The sequence below is a fragment of the Phoca vitulina genome, unplaced genomic scaffold (assembly GCF_004348235.1).
Source record: "Phoca vitulina isolate PV1807 unplaced genomic scaffold, GSC_HSeal_1.0 scaffold129, whole genome shotgun sequence".
NCBI lineage: Eukaryota > Metazoa > Chordata > Mammalia > Carnivora > Phocidae > Phoca > Phoca vitulina.
The window spans coordinates 310825-328262 of record NW_022589832.1 but is presented as its reverse complement, the minus strand read 5'-3'; the positions used below and the strand labels follow the sequence as shown (position 1 = coordinate 328262).

At 59.3% G+C, this 17438-nt stretch overlaps 2 protein-coding genes across 2 annotated transcripts; one reads left to right on the top strand and one right to left on the bottom strand.

Annotated features, from left to right (window-relative positions):
• Window positions 1-2742: 2742 nt before the first annotated feature.
• On the bottom strand, window positions 2743-8615 carry LOC116628803 (tripartite motif-containing protein 10). Its single transcript, XM_032399128.1, has 8 exons — window positions 8562-8615; window positions 7923-8413; window positions 6811-6906; window positions 6200-6430; window positions 5545-5567; window positions 5186-5301; window positions 4208-4240; window positions 2743-3260 (listed from the first exon to the last, which is right to left on the bottom strand). The coding sequence occupies exons 2-8, from the start codon at window positions 8349-8351 to the stop codon at window positions 2743-2745; spliced, it is 1446 nt and encodes a 481-aa protein (XP_032255019.1). The 5' UTR covers window positions 8352-8413; window positions 8562-8615.
• Window positions 8616-10560: 1945 nt separating this feature from the next.
• Window positions 10561-17238, top strand: TRIM15 (tripartite motif containing 15). Its single transcript, XM_032399121.1, is given in 10 exon segments — window positions 10561-10656; window positions 10658-10790; window positions 10793-10853; window positions 10855-10927; window positions 12089-12184; window positions 13352-13582; window positions 14285-14307; window positions 15456-15571; window positions 15936-15968; window positions 16736-17238. Coding segments are annotated over 10 exon segments (1365 nt in total).
• Window positions 17239-17438: the final 200 nt, after the last annotated feature.

The window sequence follows — 17438 nt, the reverse complement described above, 5'->3', positions numbered from 1 at the left end:
GCATGAGTGTCCCTCCGGAGACTGTGCTGTGTGGTCACGGCTGGTAGGACTCCTCGGACACTGAACCTGCTGGGCTGATGAAGGGCGAGGGCCGGCACGGGGACCAGCAGGCGGCCCCTCCGACCAGCAACAGCCTCCAGCCCCCAGCCCACAGGCAGCAGGGCCCTCAGTCCTGCCGCTGCAAGAACGTGAGCCCTGCCAACCGTCTGAGCAAGCCTCCGGGAGGCCCCGGCCCTCTGCGCCCTGCTTGCAGCCTCGGGAGACCCCAGGCAGAGGACCTGCCAGGCCCGGGACACCCAGACACTGATAAGGGTCTCGGGCGCGGGCATGGAGCCAAACCCCCGAATCCAGATGTGCCGTGTGCGTGCTTGCTCTTCGCTCCCTGCTGATTTGGGACGGCTGGTCAGCCTGGACAGGTCTTGTTCTCTCACATACACGGTGGGGTCGCTAGTGCCGACACCCTCCTCACCGGCTATTGGGAGGATTAGATGAGTAAATATATGGAACGTGTCAGAGGAGAGTTCCATAGCTGTGTTTCCTAGCTCTTCCTCTGAGGCCTGGTTCTGCCCCCTCCCCACCCCGGCCATAGCTTCCCAAGACGCCTGGCTAATGGTGGAAAACCCCATTTCCTTCTTTACACGTCTGTTCTTACAACAAGCTTTTCTTTTTTGGAACTAACTCGAGGGAGTCTCCGTTCTTGGTACTAGAGAGCGCCGCCACTGCATAGGGTGTGAAAACCTCAGGTGAGCCCACGGCGGTCAGGATGGGGCTGCAGCCCTCCCGTGGGGTCCTGGGGAGGGTGGCGGGGAGGACAGGCTCAGACCTGAGCACTTCTGGGGAAGGCAGGGGCCCTGAGGGCAGATCTGGGACAAGCAGAGCAGCCGGGCCAAGTCACCGTGTGGAGGGATCCACCCTCCTCCTCCGCACAGACGCCCCCACTCCAGGTCAGGTCAGCAGAACTGAGGGTCGGACGCGCAGTCTGAGCGTCTTCACTCACTAGCAGTTGTATTTCTCAGCGAGGGAAACACACGTTGTCTTTCTGGATGCAGGCCCCTCGTGGGGGGTGTGGCCACCGTTAGCGTGTTCACCGGGACCCCGCGCACCTGTTTCTGAACGAGGCGTGCCCCGCAGTGGTTCAGGCCCCTTAGTCAGACGGGCTTCCAATCCTGGCTGCATGATCTCGGCTGTGCAGACACCCACGCTTCACTGGAAGATACCAGCAGGAAGCACCTCCTGCAGTGACCAAGGTTAGGGGACATAAAGCACGCCCGTCCTCCCACAGGTGGGGACCCTGGAGGCCAATCGTCATTTAACAGGCCCCGCTAACACCAGTTAAAACACACAGAAAAGCACAATCCACTTCTTGGTGGAACCCCAGGTTTCGGGCTTTGGATGTGTATTATCATCACACAGAGGCTCACATGTGCCTGTTGTTTGGAATATACAACATTTTCTGTGACTATATTTTATAGACAATGAGAACATGCCCAGAGGAAGCGGTCAGCCCCTGTGCAGTCCCTGCCCTGGGCCCACGTCTCCTCCACCTGCTGACCCGAGGAGGAGAGGCAGACCCCCGCGCCCGGGGCCTCAGCCTGCACAGGCCTCCTGGGCCCCGGTGGGGAGGTGACCGAACATTTCAGTTTGTGTCCAAGCAGAGCAAACACAGATCCTATTAAAGAGGCTGTCAGTGAGCGGTACCTTTAAGCAGAGTGAAAGACAACAACTAGGAAACAAAAGGTGTGAAGACCATACTTCCACTGGGCATAGGATCTCACATTCCACCCTGGGGCGGCTGACGTCATTCTCCGAATTCCAGGCCTGTCCCTGCAGCCCTAGAGCTTCATCAGTGCTGCTGCAGGCCACCCAGCACGCCCCGAGGGGACTCGGCAGCCCTGCCCGCTCTGCCCCGCAGTGGGGCTCTCTGAGCCTCATCCCTTCCCACCGTCCCGCTCTCGAGCTCAGACGGTGAGCTCACCGCAGCAGGAACGGGATTCTCTGCAGGGGAGAGTGCGGGCCGTGGGTTACCGTGTGCGGCCTGGCCTTCCGTCTCGCAGCCAGACGTGCCCCTGGGGGAGGGAGGCCGTGGGTGGTGTCAGGGTCTCATGCCCAGTGTCCAAGGGCTACAGGGTCAGCCAGCCGGGTCTCTGCCAACCCTCCTCCCCTCACTCGGCTCTCAAGTGTCCTACGGCTGTCTTCCCCAGGAAGCCCTCCCTGCTGCTGGGCCCCTTGCCCTGAGCTCCCCCCACACAGGGCAGCCCCGACCAGCACCTGCCGCCCCCACTGCGATGTCCTCTTCCCACCTCTGTCTGGTTCGTGAGTTCCTCCAGATACCAAACAGATTTTCCTTTCATTTTCATACCACCAGTGGTGACCATCCTGCCTGGGTCACAGGTAACACCCAAGAAATGTTTCTCGAAGGTACATGTATATGAACCCTCATTTTTCTGGAAGAAGATGTAATGAAGAGAGGTGCCTTGCCCAAGATCACACAATGGTGGGCCACAGGCTGGTCTAGAGCCCGGTCTTCTGGCTCCAGACCTGGGTCTCCTGTGTCCGCTGGGGACCGCTGGGCCGCGTCCCCGGAGCCCCTAGCCCCCAGGTGTCAGGGAAACAGTCACCCACTTTGTCCTTGCAAGTCCTTAGTCTGCCGCGCTTCTGCCCCAACCCCCAGGTGAGCCCGCAGGGTCAAGTTCGTGCAGTGCTCTCCTGAGCCCCCTCCCGACAGGAGGGTGACCGCCCCTCTCAGGAACTCACGGAGAAGCTAGACCCTCGGCCCCAGAGCCCAAAGAAGGGAAAGACCTTCTGGGTGAAGGAGGCCGTGAAGGTGTAGATGGGCTCCTGGCTGACAGCGTTGACGAAGGTCACCCAGCCCACCTCATAGTCCAGGGACACACGCACCTGCCGCGGCTGCTCCCCCAGCGCCAGCCGCGTGGGGAAGGAGCCCAGCGCCGACACGAAGCCCCAGGCCAGCCTCACGGCCCACACGCCCTCCTCCGGCCGCAGCCGCAGCTCCCCCTTCCGCGCCACGTCCTCGCTCACCACGCCCACCGTGCAGCTGCCGCCGTGGGCCAGGTCCACCTTCACCAGCCACGTGTGTCTCCCCTCTGTGAAGCCGCCGTGGGCCAGGACACAGGTGGCCCGGTCAAAACGCTGGGGGTTGTCTGGCGAGTTCTGCCACTTGTAGGAGAACTGGGCGCGCCGCCGGTCCTCAGACAAGAGGAGCTTGGGGTGGGAGGTCTGGGGGTCCAGACAGATGTCAGCTGGGGGGGACAGAGACGTCAGCAGACATCTATCACCTGCGGGAAGACCTAAAAGCCCTGCCTCCACCCGCTGGTGTCCTTCTCCACGTCGCGTGTGTGCGCGCGAGAGTCCGGGCGGAGCGGCTGCGTGGCGTCACCCGGGACCGTGTTAGAAACCCCCACGCTCCGACTTCACCCCAGACCACCCCGAGCAGAGTGTGGGCTCTGAGCTGGTGACTGGCGCGTGTTACCGCCTGCCCGCAGGACGCCTGGCTCCCGCAGGACGCCTGGCTCCCGCACGCCCGCCCTCATCAGCTCAGTGCGGTCCTCGGAAAGCAGCTGGGTCCCTGCAAACTGGCGGCCTCGCAGGGCCGCGCCCGCCGCCGCCGACACCCGCCCCGCTCCTGCGTCTGAGATCTCAGAGGGTCGGGGCGCATTCACCGTCTTCTGCAAGCTCTCTGGCTCGCCTGCGGGCTATTCCTGCTGCCTCAGTCATTTTAAGGCCACCAGAGTCAGAGGACCACTTCTTAGCACAAAAAGCTCCTAGACACCCTGCCCAGTGTGGCTTTTAATATCCGTTAAGTTGAGACACTCGTAAATTCCGATGTGGCGACGGGTCAGAGAGTCCCTCCCAACAACGCGACTCCCCGGGTCTCTAGCTGAAGGACGCCCTGGGTGGCATCCTGCCCCGGGCCGCCTTCCCTCCGGCTACCCTAACTGTGAAGCTCCACTGACGGGTGCGGTTTCCAGTGACTCCAACAATGGGCTCCTAAACCCCGATCAAAGGCCCCTCGCCCAGGAAGCCCTTCCTGATAGCCCTCGTCCTGTTCTGGTCTGACCTTTCTCCCCGGCCGTGTCGGGTAGATGAGAACACGCGCTCCGAGCCCGGGGACTTGTGTGTGTGCGCGCGTGGGCGGGAACCCTACGCACCGCGGCTCCCCCACTCCCTCCCGTCCCAGGCCGCCTACCTGGCTCATAGTCCAGCTCGAAGCAGAGTTTCTCTGTAAAGAGGATACAAACCAGGATGAGATCCCATTTGTCTCACAAAACCACACAACATTCAATGATGAGGAAACTGAGCCCCAGACGGAAGGGACAAGAGAGGGACCGACCCGGGCACTAGCCTCAGAGTCCCGCGTCTGATTCAGGCGTCTAGGGGGTGGGCCCAGAGTGCGCGCTCCAGAGACATCCACCGCATGAATGGATAAGGGGCTTAATTTACTTCTTACTGTCCTTGGAAACAATTTTGGGAATAGTCGAAGGTCAGGTTTGATCAGAGGACAATGTCCGCCACGGCCAGGCCCGAGTTCGAGTGTGGGCTCGTCCGGGGCGACGCTGCTATGGGCGGGCCACGGGGTGGCATCACTGCGGGCGTCCAAAGGGTGCTGGCGGAGAGCCGCGCCTGACTCATTCCCCAGCATCACGCCTTTTCCCACCAGCACCGCCCGTTCCAGGAACCCGGCAGAGTCCGCCGCCCAGGGGCCTGGAGCGCCCGCCGGATGGGGGGATGCGAGAGAGAGTCAGCCGCCCCACGGCGCGGAGAAACGCTCTCCCTGGTTATTAATTAACCGTGTTCATCATCAGAAACTTATCATGCATTACAAGGGCCTCTGTAGATTTTTTAAATTATTGAGAATGGCAGGTTTTGTTAATCATTACTTTTTATATTGTTCAAGGTCAGCGGATCAGATTTATTTGTGCAATTACTTTTCAAGTCAGTTAAATTTTTTTTTTTCCAGAAATCTTCATCTTTACTATCTCTGTTCAGTGTCATGTTATCCGGATAGGCAGATTTTATAAAGATGTGCAAGTAAGGACAGCCAAGGAAGGCACCAGAAGGGTACGAGCCAAAGGCCACTCAAGCCTTGGGCAGTGGATCATGAGGGTTGTTCCCAGGCCCGGGCTTCTCGGACTCCCGCCCCCAGGGAGCCCTGGGGTTCTCTTACCCAGAAACACCTTCATCTCCCTCTGCAGAGGGATGGCCTGCTGGGGGAAGTCCCGAATCCTCTGGCCCAGCTCAGGGGACACAGCCTCTGGTTTCCGGCACTTTCTGGTTTCACATCTAGGGGCACAGAAATAGTGGGCTTTGGGAATTCTCCAGACCCAGCTGGCTGCCTGCGAATCGGGTACAGAGACGGACACAGGCAGACACACTTCCTCGGGGACGCACCCCACTGCCAAGGCTCGGGCAACTGCCCGTGCAAATGCATGCACGTGCATGAAGGTGTGCCCTGCTGGCGTGCAATAGCCAGATGCGCCAAGCAGTGTGTGTGCACACCCTGAGAATGAGGGAATGGCAGCTTACCTTATCAGAGTGCTTCTGATGTCCTAGGAGAGAGAGGGGAGAGTTCAGCAAAGACAAATACCACGTTCCCACATAGGAAAAAGGGCCCAAGATCCTGCCGGCACAGAGTTTTGGGGTTGATGAGGTGTCTGGGGTCACACAGGCCACCCCTTTATCTCATGCATCCACACAGTGGAGGGACCTGCCTGCAGCTGGAGGCCAAGGCCCCTGCTCTCAGTCCCATAAACCAGGAGTGCGGCCCCCAATCATGCTGCCCTTCTGATGCCTCGTTGGGACCCCGATATCTTCCGTCAGGTGCCACAGACCAGGAAGAACTTCCTGAGGGTGGCGACAAAGCATAGTCTGCCTCGGAAACAGAACGTGACATCTGTTTGCAGAGCACGTGATGCTCTCCAGACTGCTAGTTTCCACTGCATTTTCCCATTGGATCCTCACAGAACCCCTGACAGGTAGGTAAGGGAAGGACCCACTGATTCGATGGACGTGGGCCGGACAGTGAGAGGTCGGGGAGCAGAGTGACCAGGGGACTGTCCAGGGAGCAGGGACAGGAGTTCAGGACCTGTCTTGCACACGGGATGCAGGGACATGGGATGAAGGGCTTGGACAAGTGAGATGCCGGGAGTCAGAGGCCAGTCTGCGGGGGGGCAGGTCTCACCGTCAGGAGCTCCCGGGCCGGCCTCCCGTTCTTCTCCTCCAGTTCGGAGATCAGGTTGCTGAACCGGCAGAGCTCCTCGCTGACCAGGACATCAAAGTCATCCTGTTGCTTCAGGATGTCCCCGTCCAGCTTCTCTAGCTGGGCCAAGAGGATGCTCTGCTGTTCCTCCAAGAACTGGCACAGATGCGCAAACTCGAAGATCACTTTCTGTCTCTTGGTGGCCACCTGACACTGAAGGGGCGGTGGGGGGAGGCCGGGGTGATCCCTCTGTTTCCTTACTTGTCCACCCCGGCTCCCTCGGGCTCACACCCACGTCCTCCACGTTCGGTGGAAAGTCGGAGCCCCCGCCCCAGGTCCCTGCACTGTCCGCACAGCACGAGGCTGCCTCGTGGGCCCAGTCGCCTTCGGTCCTTACAGCATTTCAGCAAGTCCGGGAGGGCCTGCCGACTTCTCCTCCCCACCTCGCACAAAAACAGAGATGTGCTACTTGGGGTGGGAGTCAGTGCTGGGACTTGAGCGACTTCCCACCGGCTACGCTGGCTACCCTGCCTTGGCTTCAGGGGGCGCTGGATCCCGGGGCAGGCCGGTGCTGGGAGGGCACGGAGACCTACCAGGAGGACTTGTATCCTCTCGTTTTCTCTTGACTGGATCCTTTGAATCTCCTCTCTCTCCTTTCTTAGACACTCAAGACACTTCTGTATTTGCTCCTGGGGAGACAGAGCACGAAGTTATGTTACATGGAAGCAATGACTCGTGAAGAGGGGTCAGCCCGCTGCCTCCAGGAGGGACACGCCCAAGGGAGGGAGCCCTCCCCTCGCCGCCAGCACCCACGCCCGGACTGTCCTCGGCAGCTGGCCCTCTCTGGGCCTTTTCCTTCTAGCTTTGCTCTCCAGGAACTCTGACCAGAGCTGTCCCCTCTCCCTGGGCCGGCACAGTCTGCGACTTGGTTTCCCCATCTGAGCCTGGCTGCCTTCAGCTTAAAAACCCTAGTTTGTTTTGTCTTTGGTAAGTTAGACCTGGGATCTGTCCCCAGCCTGATATGCCCTTCTTTGAAAGTGTTCCAACTTGCTCGCATATCTCAAAGGGAACGCATACACACAGTCCTTTCTTGTGAACAGAATCCATTTTCTGTGTATGATTCCAGACGGGAGAAGAAACTTGGATAATATAAAAAGAGTCGACACTCTGTTTTAAAAACTGCTTGCTCTAGAATAGAGTTAGGAACAGGTATTCACACACAAATGTCCACATAGGGACATTCAGAAATATAATTAACGCTCTCACTGTCAAACGCTAGGGAACTAATCGGCACAGACAGATGCCCACTTTTACTAAAGCACAAGGTGTAAATGACTAAAAAGAGCACGCAGTTAATGGTGGATAAGACTGCACACCACATGTTTACCGACCCTGCATATAAACACTGGTTTATTTACAAACATGAGCGCGCACACAGACCTCCCCCCAAACACCACATGCACGGCAACCATGCACACGTTGGTGCACATCACACACTATTTGCACAATTGCTCCCCCAAATGCAGACATCCGCGGAAGCTCCTGCCTGACCCACTGTGGTCACTCAGCCGTCCTGCGTGTCCTTGTTGAGCCCTGGTCTGTGCTGGCCGTAAGTAAGCAACACAGAACATGCTTCAGCACGCGCGCCTGGGCTCCTGCCTGAGGGGTGACAGGAAGAGGGAGACCCCTGCGTCCCCGCTCCTACCCGGTAGGGCCCTGCTGCGTCCTCCAGGAAGCGCACGGTGTGCGCCCGGTGCTCCCAGGCCTCCCGGCACACCACACACAGCTGCGCCTCATCGTCCTCACAGAAGAAGTAGATCTTTTCCCCGTGCTCCTGGCAGACGTCCTCCTCGTCTGAGCCCGGCGTGGACACCAGCTTGAGGCGCTCGATGTTCTCCACCACGCTGGCCAGCTGCCAGTTGGGCCGGAAGTTCCCAGGGCGGAAAGGCTCCTTGCAGAGGGGGCAGGTGAGGGCCTCCTCGGGGTCTGGGCCTGGGATTTCGCAGTAGCGGGTGAGACAGCCACGGCAGAAGTTGTGGCCACAGTCGATGGTGACCGGCTCCCTCAGGGTGCCCTGGCAGATGGGGCAGTTGACCTCGTCCGCCAGGCTGGTCACAGAGGCGGCTGAGGCCATGGCGTGGCTGTGCCCGTCGGCTCCTCAAGGTTAGCGTCTGTGCGTGGCTGAGCAGGAAGGATCTGGGAGAACAGCAGACACACATTCATCCTCGCACGGCCAGACGCGGCACGTCTTAAATACACACCAACGCCCTCGTGGTCATGGACGAGCGCACACACACGTGCACACGCACACACAGACACGCTTGCCCAAGGGCAGGGCACCCACCTGCATGCCCGGGTCCTCCTGTCCTCCTCCCAAAGGAGCGGACACACGTGCTCCAGGACAGGGAGGGAGGAGGGGCCTCGGCATTCCAGACACGGCCTCAGTTACTGTCCGGGCTGCTGCCCACAGCCTGGGGCCCCGCGTTGCTCCCGTCCATCCGCACACGCTCACGGTAAACGTGAAGTGGTATCTTGGCCGTCCACGGTCGGCAGAGATAGTCCTTGCTTTGGGGTGGGAGGGGGACCCGGTCGGGGAGCAGAGACGCCACGCCAGCCCCCTGCAGTAGGACCAGCTGTCTCCCGGGAGATACGGGTATCAGCCGGCGCAGGGAGCACGAGGGCGCAGATAAGGGGGTCGTGCTCGCCGAGCACTTCACCGGCCGGGCACCGGCTTCCACGGAGGTTGGAATGAGCCCTGTGTGGGAGCAGGAAGGAAACCCGCAGCGGCCCGCACCTGTTAATGACCCACACCCGGGGCCCGCGTCCGTCCGCGGCGCGCCCCCCGCCCCCCCCCCCCCCCCCCCCCCCCCCCCCCCCCCCGCTCTGGGGCAGAGCCTCCGGGCTGAGAGCGCGCTGCTGGGGCAGCCGGCCCCGCGTGTGCGTGGGAAGGTGAGGGCGCAGTGTGCACTCAGATCTGAGTGTCCCAGAGCCCTGCCCTCACACAAACACCACGTGAGCCACCTGTGCAACTAGTTTCCACGTACCATATTTGAAAAAGTGAAGTTAATTTTAATATTTATTTAATTTAGCCCCAAATATGATCATTTCCAGTGTAACCAGTCTAAGAATTAGTAATGAGATATTTTGCGTTCCTTCTAACTGATGTATAGTTTGGATGGCCGAGCAATCTACGCTGGGACCGGCTGCATTCCCGTGCCCCGCGGCGCCGTGGGGCTGGGGGCTCCCGTGCAGGGTGGGGGAGGGGCTGCACCCCCGGGAGGGCCAGGGCGGGTGGGAAGGAAACGGGGTACACACACCAGCTCAGGTTCAGAGCGAGGGAAACAGCGCAGGGGGGATCGCTAGCGTCAGAGTGGGAGTTTCCTTGGGTTTTACGCAGAGATGCAGGGAGCGGATGAAGAACCGAGGCGTGGACCATCTTGTGGGGGGAGGACCACGGGGGGAGCACCGCCGAAGCCAGGAGACTCGGACTGACCCCGCCTCGCAGCTCTCCAGCTCCGTGACCTAGGGGAAGTCACTTCACGCGTCTTTCTGTAAAATGAAGGTAATCATGCCTGTCCCAAAGGGCTGTTAGCTGATTGGGTGCAGTAATAGGAAAATACTGAGCCTACATAAATGTGCTTATGAAGTCCGTTATCTCTTGGGCTGAGTTTTCTAAATTTTAGGGATATAAATCATTTGTATTACAGTTTCTTGCCTTCTCCCGCCTGAGGTTAAAAACTAAAATCGAAGGACACTGTGACCCAGCGTCACCGTGTTTGGGGGCACTGGGTCCAGGCCTGGCAGCAGTAGAGTTTAGGAGGCCAGCCTGGGTGGATGAGGTGACGAGCTGAGGAAGCAGAGGAGGGGCCCCGGCCGCACCTCCCAGGGCAGCCTGGACTTTGACGCTGAGAGCACATCCCAGAGCCAGAAGCTGACGGCTCCCACCTGTTCCGATGGCAGGAAGCTGTGTCTCCTCCTTGTGTCTCCACCCCACAGCGGCCGAGGGTGGGGTTCCAGGAAACCCATCTCCCTCTGAGCCCATGCACGCTGGGCTCCCCACCCCAGGGACAGAAGGAGGCAGAAGGAGTGGAGAACGGGCTGACCAGGCCCCTGCTGGGAAATGCTGGGTCATTCGAGGTGCCCTGGAGTTTGAACCCACTCAGCTGATGGGTGGTGGCCAGGTGGCGCCCGGTGGCTTCCCAGGCTGAACCCTCCTGCTTTCTTCTCTCAGGCTCCTATCGTGTTCCCTCCATGACTCACGCAGAAGTGACTAATTTCACGGTTGGGGGATTTGTGTGGCCTGAGGCAGAGGCTTCCGTGGACAGGCTGGGGATGGCACCAGGATGCCCTCCACGCCTTCCCATGAGGAGACCACCTATCCGGCCTGCAGGGGACCCCCGAAGGATGCAGTGGCCAGCACCTGTGGACACACCGTCTGCGGGGCTTTGCGTCCTCCCGCCCTCCCAGATGGGGGCCCAGCCCTCCGGCCAGGTGCTGCTCTGTGCGCTCTGCAAGGAGAAGGGGCCCATGGAGCCTCTCATGGCCCCTGTGCCCCTGGGCCCTCTGGGGGAGACAACTATGAGCAGCATGCTGAGAAGATTTACTTCTTCTGCAAGGTCGATGCTGAGTTCCTCTGTATGGTGTCGGGAGGGTCCCTCCCACTGCACCCACCCCGTGGGCGTCCTCGCCGGGGCGGTTCAGCCCTACTGGGTAAGATGGATGGCTTTTCCTTGGGCTTGTGTGGACTGGGACAGTGTCCCGTCATCCACAGTGAAGGGAACCGATAGGGATCTGGATGAAGGACGTAAGGCCGTTCCCAGGCTTAGGGGGACTCCCGCCTCAGGGGCCCCACGGGGACAGAGCTGTGGGGTGGAGACACAAGGAGGAGACACACCTGCAGGATGAGTGCTGTGCATGGAGGGTCTTCTCTCACGGTGGGCAGGGTGTGGGATCTACCGAGGCCCAGACTGCAGGGCTCAGAGGGACGCGAGGGGCCAGGAAGGGCAGCCTGCAGGTGCCACTCTTCCTTGTAAGAAGGGGAGGCCCCCCGCCCCCCACCCCGGGCTGCCCTCAGATCGCTCTGGTCATCCAGTGTCTGGGTCTAGAAGTGACTTTCTCAGAAGCACCTCTTGAATCTTGAACTCGGCCTTGTCCCCACAACCACCTCCAAATGCAAGCTCTCGCCGTCCTCAGCCAGACCTTGCATAGCCTCGAACACACTCCCTATGTCCATTCTCACCCTCTCAAGCACCCTCCGGTCCGCCAAAACACGCAGCAGACCACGGTGTGCCCCTGTGCCAATCCCTCCTGGGGTCCCCAGCGCCGGGAAAGCCCGACCTCATCAGTAGGGCACCAATGCCACCCGTAGTGAGGACGCAGATCCCGCCTGTCCACCTCAGCCCCAGCCCCAGCCGTCCCTCCAGGCACCGCGTGTCCGGCGGACTGGCCCGTGTGCACCTGCTGTCTCCTGGACGTCTCTGCTCTTTCCTGCTTCTGACTCTTCCTCCCAGACTGCTGTCCTCTCCCTGAACTCTTTCTTTTTAAACCATTTTAGCAATTTCTAAGTGTACAGTCGGGGCATGCGGTCCTCACCACCCCCTCTCTAGACCCACTGTAAATGCCTTCTGTCTCTGAAACCTCCCCTTGTTCCGCTGCGTTCCCACCCAGCCGCTCGCACACTGACCCCGCCTTCGTCTGTCTGTACTTCAGCCCCGAGTGACAGGGCTGGTGGCGACCTCAAGGTAATCTCTGCAGGAATATGGACGGGAGCTATTCACCTTTGACTCTCTCACCAACAGCCATGCACCTGGGACTCAGCGGATAAGACCTGTGGACTCAGCCACCTCTTCCTGCCCGTTCTTCTCCCCACAGGACCATCTCCGGAACCAGTCGGAAGCTCTGAGCTTGGAGAAGAAAGAGATGGAGGACACACAGAGGCGGGAAGACGGGAAGCTCCAAGCGCTTCTGGTAAAGTGCTTCTGCCACCTGCTCTTTTGGGGGTTTTCTGAGCAGACTCTGGGGAAGCTTGCTGTCTGGTACTTTTGTACTGTTCTCATTCACTTCCCTGCCTCTGTACAAGGGCATTTGGGGTCAAGGCTATGGAATCCCAGAGCTTCACAGCTGGAGATGGTTCTGACATCTAGCCCAAGACCCATCTTACCAGCCATTCTACAGAGCCGAGAACTGGTCCAGGAACGTGACGGTCCACAGAGAGCAAAGCCCACGTTCATGAGGACATGGCTACAACCTGGGTCTTTCTCTCTCTTAACATTTATTTATTTGAGAGAGAGAGAGAGAGAGAGCAGGGAAGGGCAGAGGGAGAGAGACAAGCAGACTCCCCGCTGAGCTCAGAGCCCGACGCGGGGCTGGATCTCACGATCCTGAGATCACAACCCGAGCTGAAATCAAGCCAGACGCTTCAGCAACTGAACCACCAGGCGTCTCTAGAAGCCGGGTGTCTTGACCCGGAGCCACCCTTCCCATCCCAGTCTGTGTGCCCGAAAGCACTGCCCTCAGACGGGAAGGGTGGGGCAGAAGCTGGTACCCGTGTCTGCTTCCAGTCCTGACCGAGGCTGGCCTGCGCACCGTGGGAGAGCGGTGTACTGGTGAGCTCTCTGTCATCCCGGAGGAAAGCCGCAGTCTGAGAACTTCTGGAGCCCTGAGCAAGGCGGCAGAGCTGGAGGCAGGAAGAGACCCGCAGCACTCCTCTGCTCCCTCCCAAGCAACCCGTGCAAAAGGCGACGTCAGGCCGGAGAGCGATGCCGGACCCCCCGTGCTGACTCGAACCATGGCCTGTCTCCTTCAGTGGCCCTCTGACGGACGACTACCACCTGCTCCTCCTGACTCTAGGGAAGGCATGGTGGGGTTAGGACGGTGTTGTAGATGGGGAAGGATGCTTGAAAAGTTCAACACGGCTCTGAGGCATATGGGCCATTGTCATTAGAATCCCCAGGTAAGACAAGAGCATAGCCCTCCTTGCTGCCAAGTCTATTCTGAGACCCATCTGCTTCTAACATAGTATTGGGAGAGCTAGTGACTCCCTATGTCTCCGAATCAGGAAGATCCAGATGATCCTCCTACAGACCGGCCTCTTGATCTTCTTCCCAGCCCTGTCTATCTTTCCACCCCTCGCAGACTCACATTGAAAGCAAGAAGCAGCAGGTGGACACGGTGTTGGAGAGGTTGCAGCTGGAGCTGATGGACCAGCAGCGTCTGCTGCAGGCCAGGCTGAGGGACCTGGAGAGGAAGATCTGCATGGAGAGAGATGAATACATCTTCAGGTCATCTGAGGAGGTCGCCAGGCTTGGGGCCCAGGCCCAGGAGCTGAGGGAGCAGAGTCCGCAGCCAGCAAGGGTCCTGCTAGAGGTGAGGCCGTCCCCACCACCCCGTGGGCTAGGAGAGGGGCCGCACAGGCAGGGACGCCGGCGGAGGCCGGGGCTGCTGGACACAGGCAGGAAGGGCACGCGAACCCTGTTTCTGCTGGGAGGGACTGCCAGTCCTTGGGTTCCTTTGGCCTGGAGAGCTGACAGATGCGCAGACCCAGGAAGGCTGGATGACTCGCCACCCACCAGGGTCGTGTCGAGGACTTTGGAGTCAGAGGGCCTTGGGTTTGAGGGCAGGCTCTTCCAGCCGTGTGACCATGGGGAGCCTCGTGAGCCCCCTAAACGTGGGGGTAATAATAGCACCTCCCTCACAGAGCTCGTGCAAGGATTGTAAGAAACAATCCATACAAAATGCGTAGCACAGTCCCCGGCGCACACAGATTACGGTGTGATTATCGTTGTATCATCCCGTTTCACATCAGGTCCGGCGGGTGAGTCAGGCCTGGACCTGTTCTCCAGCATCCCTAAGCCCTGGAGGTAGAACACAGTTCCGAGAGAAGGTTAAGACAAAGAAGCCAGCTCAAAAGACCTGAGCAGCGTCCCCAGTGAGTCGGGAGACGTGATGTCACGAGCAGATGCAGCTCTCTGGAAGAGAGAGCTCTGAGGCCGACGCTAAGGAGGACAGGCCGTGCAGTTGCGGTGGGAAGGACTTGTGGACCCTGAGAGAGGTTCTCTTCTTTTGTAGGATGTCTGAGCCAACCAGAGCAGGTAGGTCTCCTTTCTGCCTGGAGCGTACACTTTGTTCTTCTCACCTCTGTTCCCCTGGACACGGAGACCGAGGGGGGTCACTCTCTACCCTGCCCCCCACAGAAATGCAAATTCACTTTGACACACACACACACAAACAGCCTCCACGTAAAATTCTGTGCTCTAAGAGTCCATTTTTTTAATTTTTTTTTTTTAAAGATTTTATTTATTTATTTAACAGAGACAGCGAGAGAGGGAACACAAGCAGGGGGAGTGGGAGAGGGAGAAGCAGGCTTCCCGCCGAGCAGAGAGCCCGATGCGGGGCTCGATCCCAGGACCCTGGGACCATGACCTGAGCCGAAGACAGACGCTTGACGACTGAGCCACCCGGGCGCCCCTAAGAGTCCGTTTTTAAACTGGTTGTTTGGTACCAGGGATACAGTTCTCCCCTGGAGGTGAAGTTATAAGCCATAATCATGTTTTTAGGCTGATGCAGAAACATCTGTTTAATTCCCGAAGTTATTGGTGCTCGAGTCCGTATTGAACAGCATGTAAACTGTGACTCCGAGGGGAGATACCTTCTATAAACTGTGGTAGGCACAGAGCGGAGCGGGGGAAGACCAGCCTGTCCTTTCGGCCGTGTCCCCCCTGGCTCAGCTGCTGCACGTCCTTCCGGGTCACAGACACCACCACAAAGGGAAGCCGCTGGTCCCGTCCTGTCCCCTGCTGGGAGCACCTGTCCCTTCTCCGTGCTCGCCCTGTGAGGAACACTTCTCATGCAGCCATAAGAACCTGGACCCGGGGCCCAGGACTCAGGAAGTGTCTCCCAAACTTTCCAAGAGTGTTAGAGGTGTGGAGCTAAAGGGCTGTGCGGGTCTTCTGGTCTGATGAGGACCCTGAGCCTGCTCGCGGTCAGACCGTGGGGGACAGGCAGGGATGGAGCTGATTCGTGTTTTCTCTCATCTCTTCCCCGCCCCAACCCCCTTTCCCCTAGTAATGAACAGCACCCAAATTAGAAAGAGGAGTTTAAGGTCGTTTTTTTTTTTTCAAGTGACACTGTACTGTCCTCTAGAGGCAAACAGGGTAATGACCTCTGCCCCTTGCCCCTCCGCAGACCCCAAACATTCTCTTAAAGGACCCACCTCTAATTCTTAAGGGACTGATTGTAGGTATGAGACAAAGACTTTTGTGAGTCCAGAGACCATTTCTCCAGACCTTGTCGAGAAGATCTGAGATCTCCACAGGAAAATACTCCCCCTCCCAGTCACGCTGAGGACCTTCTCAGGTAAAGGGGAGGGGCAGCAGCTTTCCCCATCCCCTGATGGCAGAACAGCAGTATCTTCCACCCATCACCGTCTTCCCCTGCCTGCCAAGCCTGGTTCACGGTGTCTTCCTTCCCTTAAGCCTTCCCTTGGTGGTCCCACTCTGCCCAGCAGGACCATCCTGAGAGCATCGTCTCTCCCCAGGGGCCCGCACTGGGCTGAGCGTCCAGGCAGGTGAGGGCTGCTTCTGTCTCAGTAGACCCCAGCAGAAGGCACAGAGCAGAAGGCCGTCCCCCGCCCCTGTGCTCACATGGTTTCCAGCACTGCCCTCGGGAATGCCTGTGGGAAATAACAAGTCACACCTCTTTCTGTTTCTGTTTCCCTCAGAAAACCTGGCGCATCATCTGGAAACAGACTCAGGTAAACAGCTGGGGGCTTGGGGATCCATTCTCGCCTCCCTCCACTCAATCCAAGCCAGCAAACAGAGCAATTACATATATGAAGTCTGGAGCTTGATCCCTGGGTCTTCTGTTCTCGCTCTTGCTGGTTATGAGCCATGGGCAAGCCAGTGTACCTCCTGGTTCCGGTTTGTTCACCTTAAAATGGAACACACACTCGTCCTGACCCCATGAGCAGCCACGAGATAAAGGAATGCATACATGTCAGGAGCTTAGTGCTGTTAATGTTTGTTCCGCGTATGGATATTATTTCCTCAAAAATACTTACGAAGGTCTTGGTTGGGTGGGTGTGTGTTCTGCCCAGCATTGTGCCAGACTCTGTTGACTCAAACACATATTGTATAATTTTTAAAAATAGCATTTACTTCGAAGATGGTGCTTCATTTAGAAACTATTTCCACAAATATCACCTCATTCTGCGTCTCAAACTTAACTGCAGAAGGAACAGCCGGGGGGTCTTGTTAAAAGGCAGACTGTGGTTCAGTAGGTCTGGGACGGGGCCCAGGATTCTGCATTTCTCCCCGGCTCCCTGGCCAAGCGGAAGCCGCTGCTCTGCGCCGCGCTCTCAGAAGCGAACCCCCCCAGGGCAGGAGCACTTGCGGGCCGGCGGAAGGCCGCCGTTCTCTGTCTGGAAACGGAGGGGAAGCCAGGCGTTGGCAGGCCGCGCAGCGCCCCCCACATCGCGCGCGCTCTAGGGCGCATCTCCCCAGGCCCCCTCTCCTCCCGCAGGGGCCGTCACGCTGGACGCTCGGACCGCCAGCAGGAGCCTGGCCCTCTCCGAGGACAGGAAGCCGGCGACGTTCACCCGGGACAAGCAGGACCTGCCGCACAGCCCCCTGCGCTCCGAGGGTGTCCCGGCGGCGCGGGGCTCCCCCGGCTGCCCCTCCGGGCGCCACCCCCCGCTGGTGCAGCCGGGAGCCCGCGGGGAGGCGGGCAGCGAGGGGGCCGGCCCTGCCGCTCCAGCACCTGCTGCCGGGGCGCGCACCTGCCCGACTCCGCCCTGCCGCGGAGCGGGACCCCCCTTCGCCGCCTGCGTCCCCGCGGACTCCGCTGCTTCGCCGTCTGGGAAACGGGTTCCTGCAGGCCTGAGCGGCGGAGGGGCGCGTCCGAGGGGCGCTGCAGCGGAGAGCGGCCGAGCTGGCCGCCGGAGACCCAGGGGCTACTCCGGCACCCGGGCAATGCTGGGGAGCCCGCGCGCTTTTGAGAAACAGAACAAAACACCACTGCAATGAAGACTGCTAGAGCTTCAGAAATAATCATCGTGGGGGAAAGCAGGCCTTTGTCGGGCTTGCGCTAGCACACAGCTGACTGTTTCGGTTGTGACACGTGCTTGGAGATGCTTCAGGCGCAGGGCCTCTTCCTCCAGCCCCGGGTGGACCCAGGCCCCTGCCTTTCTGACCTTTCGGCCATGTTTCTTTCTTGTAGAGGATGT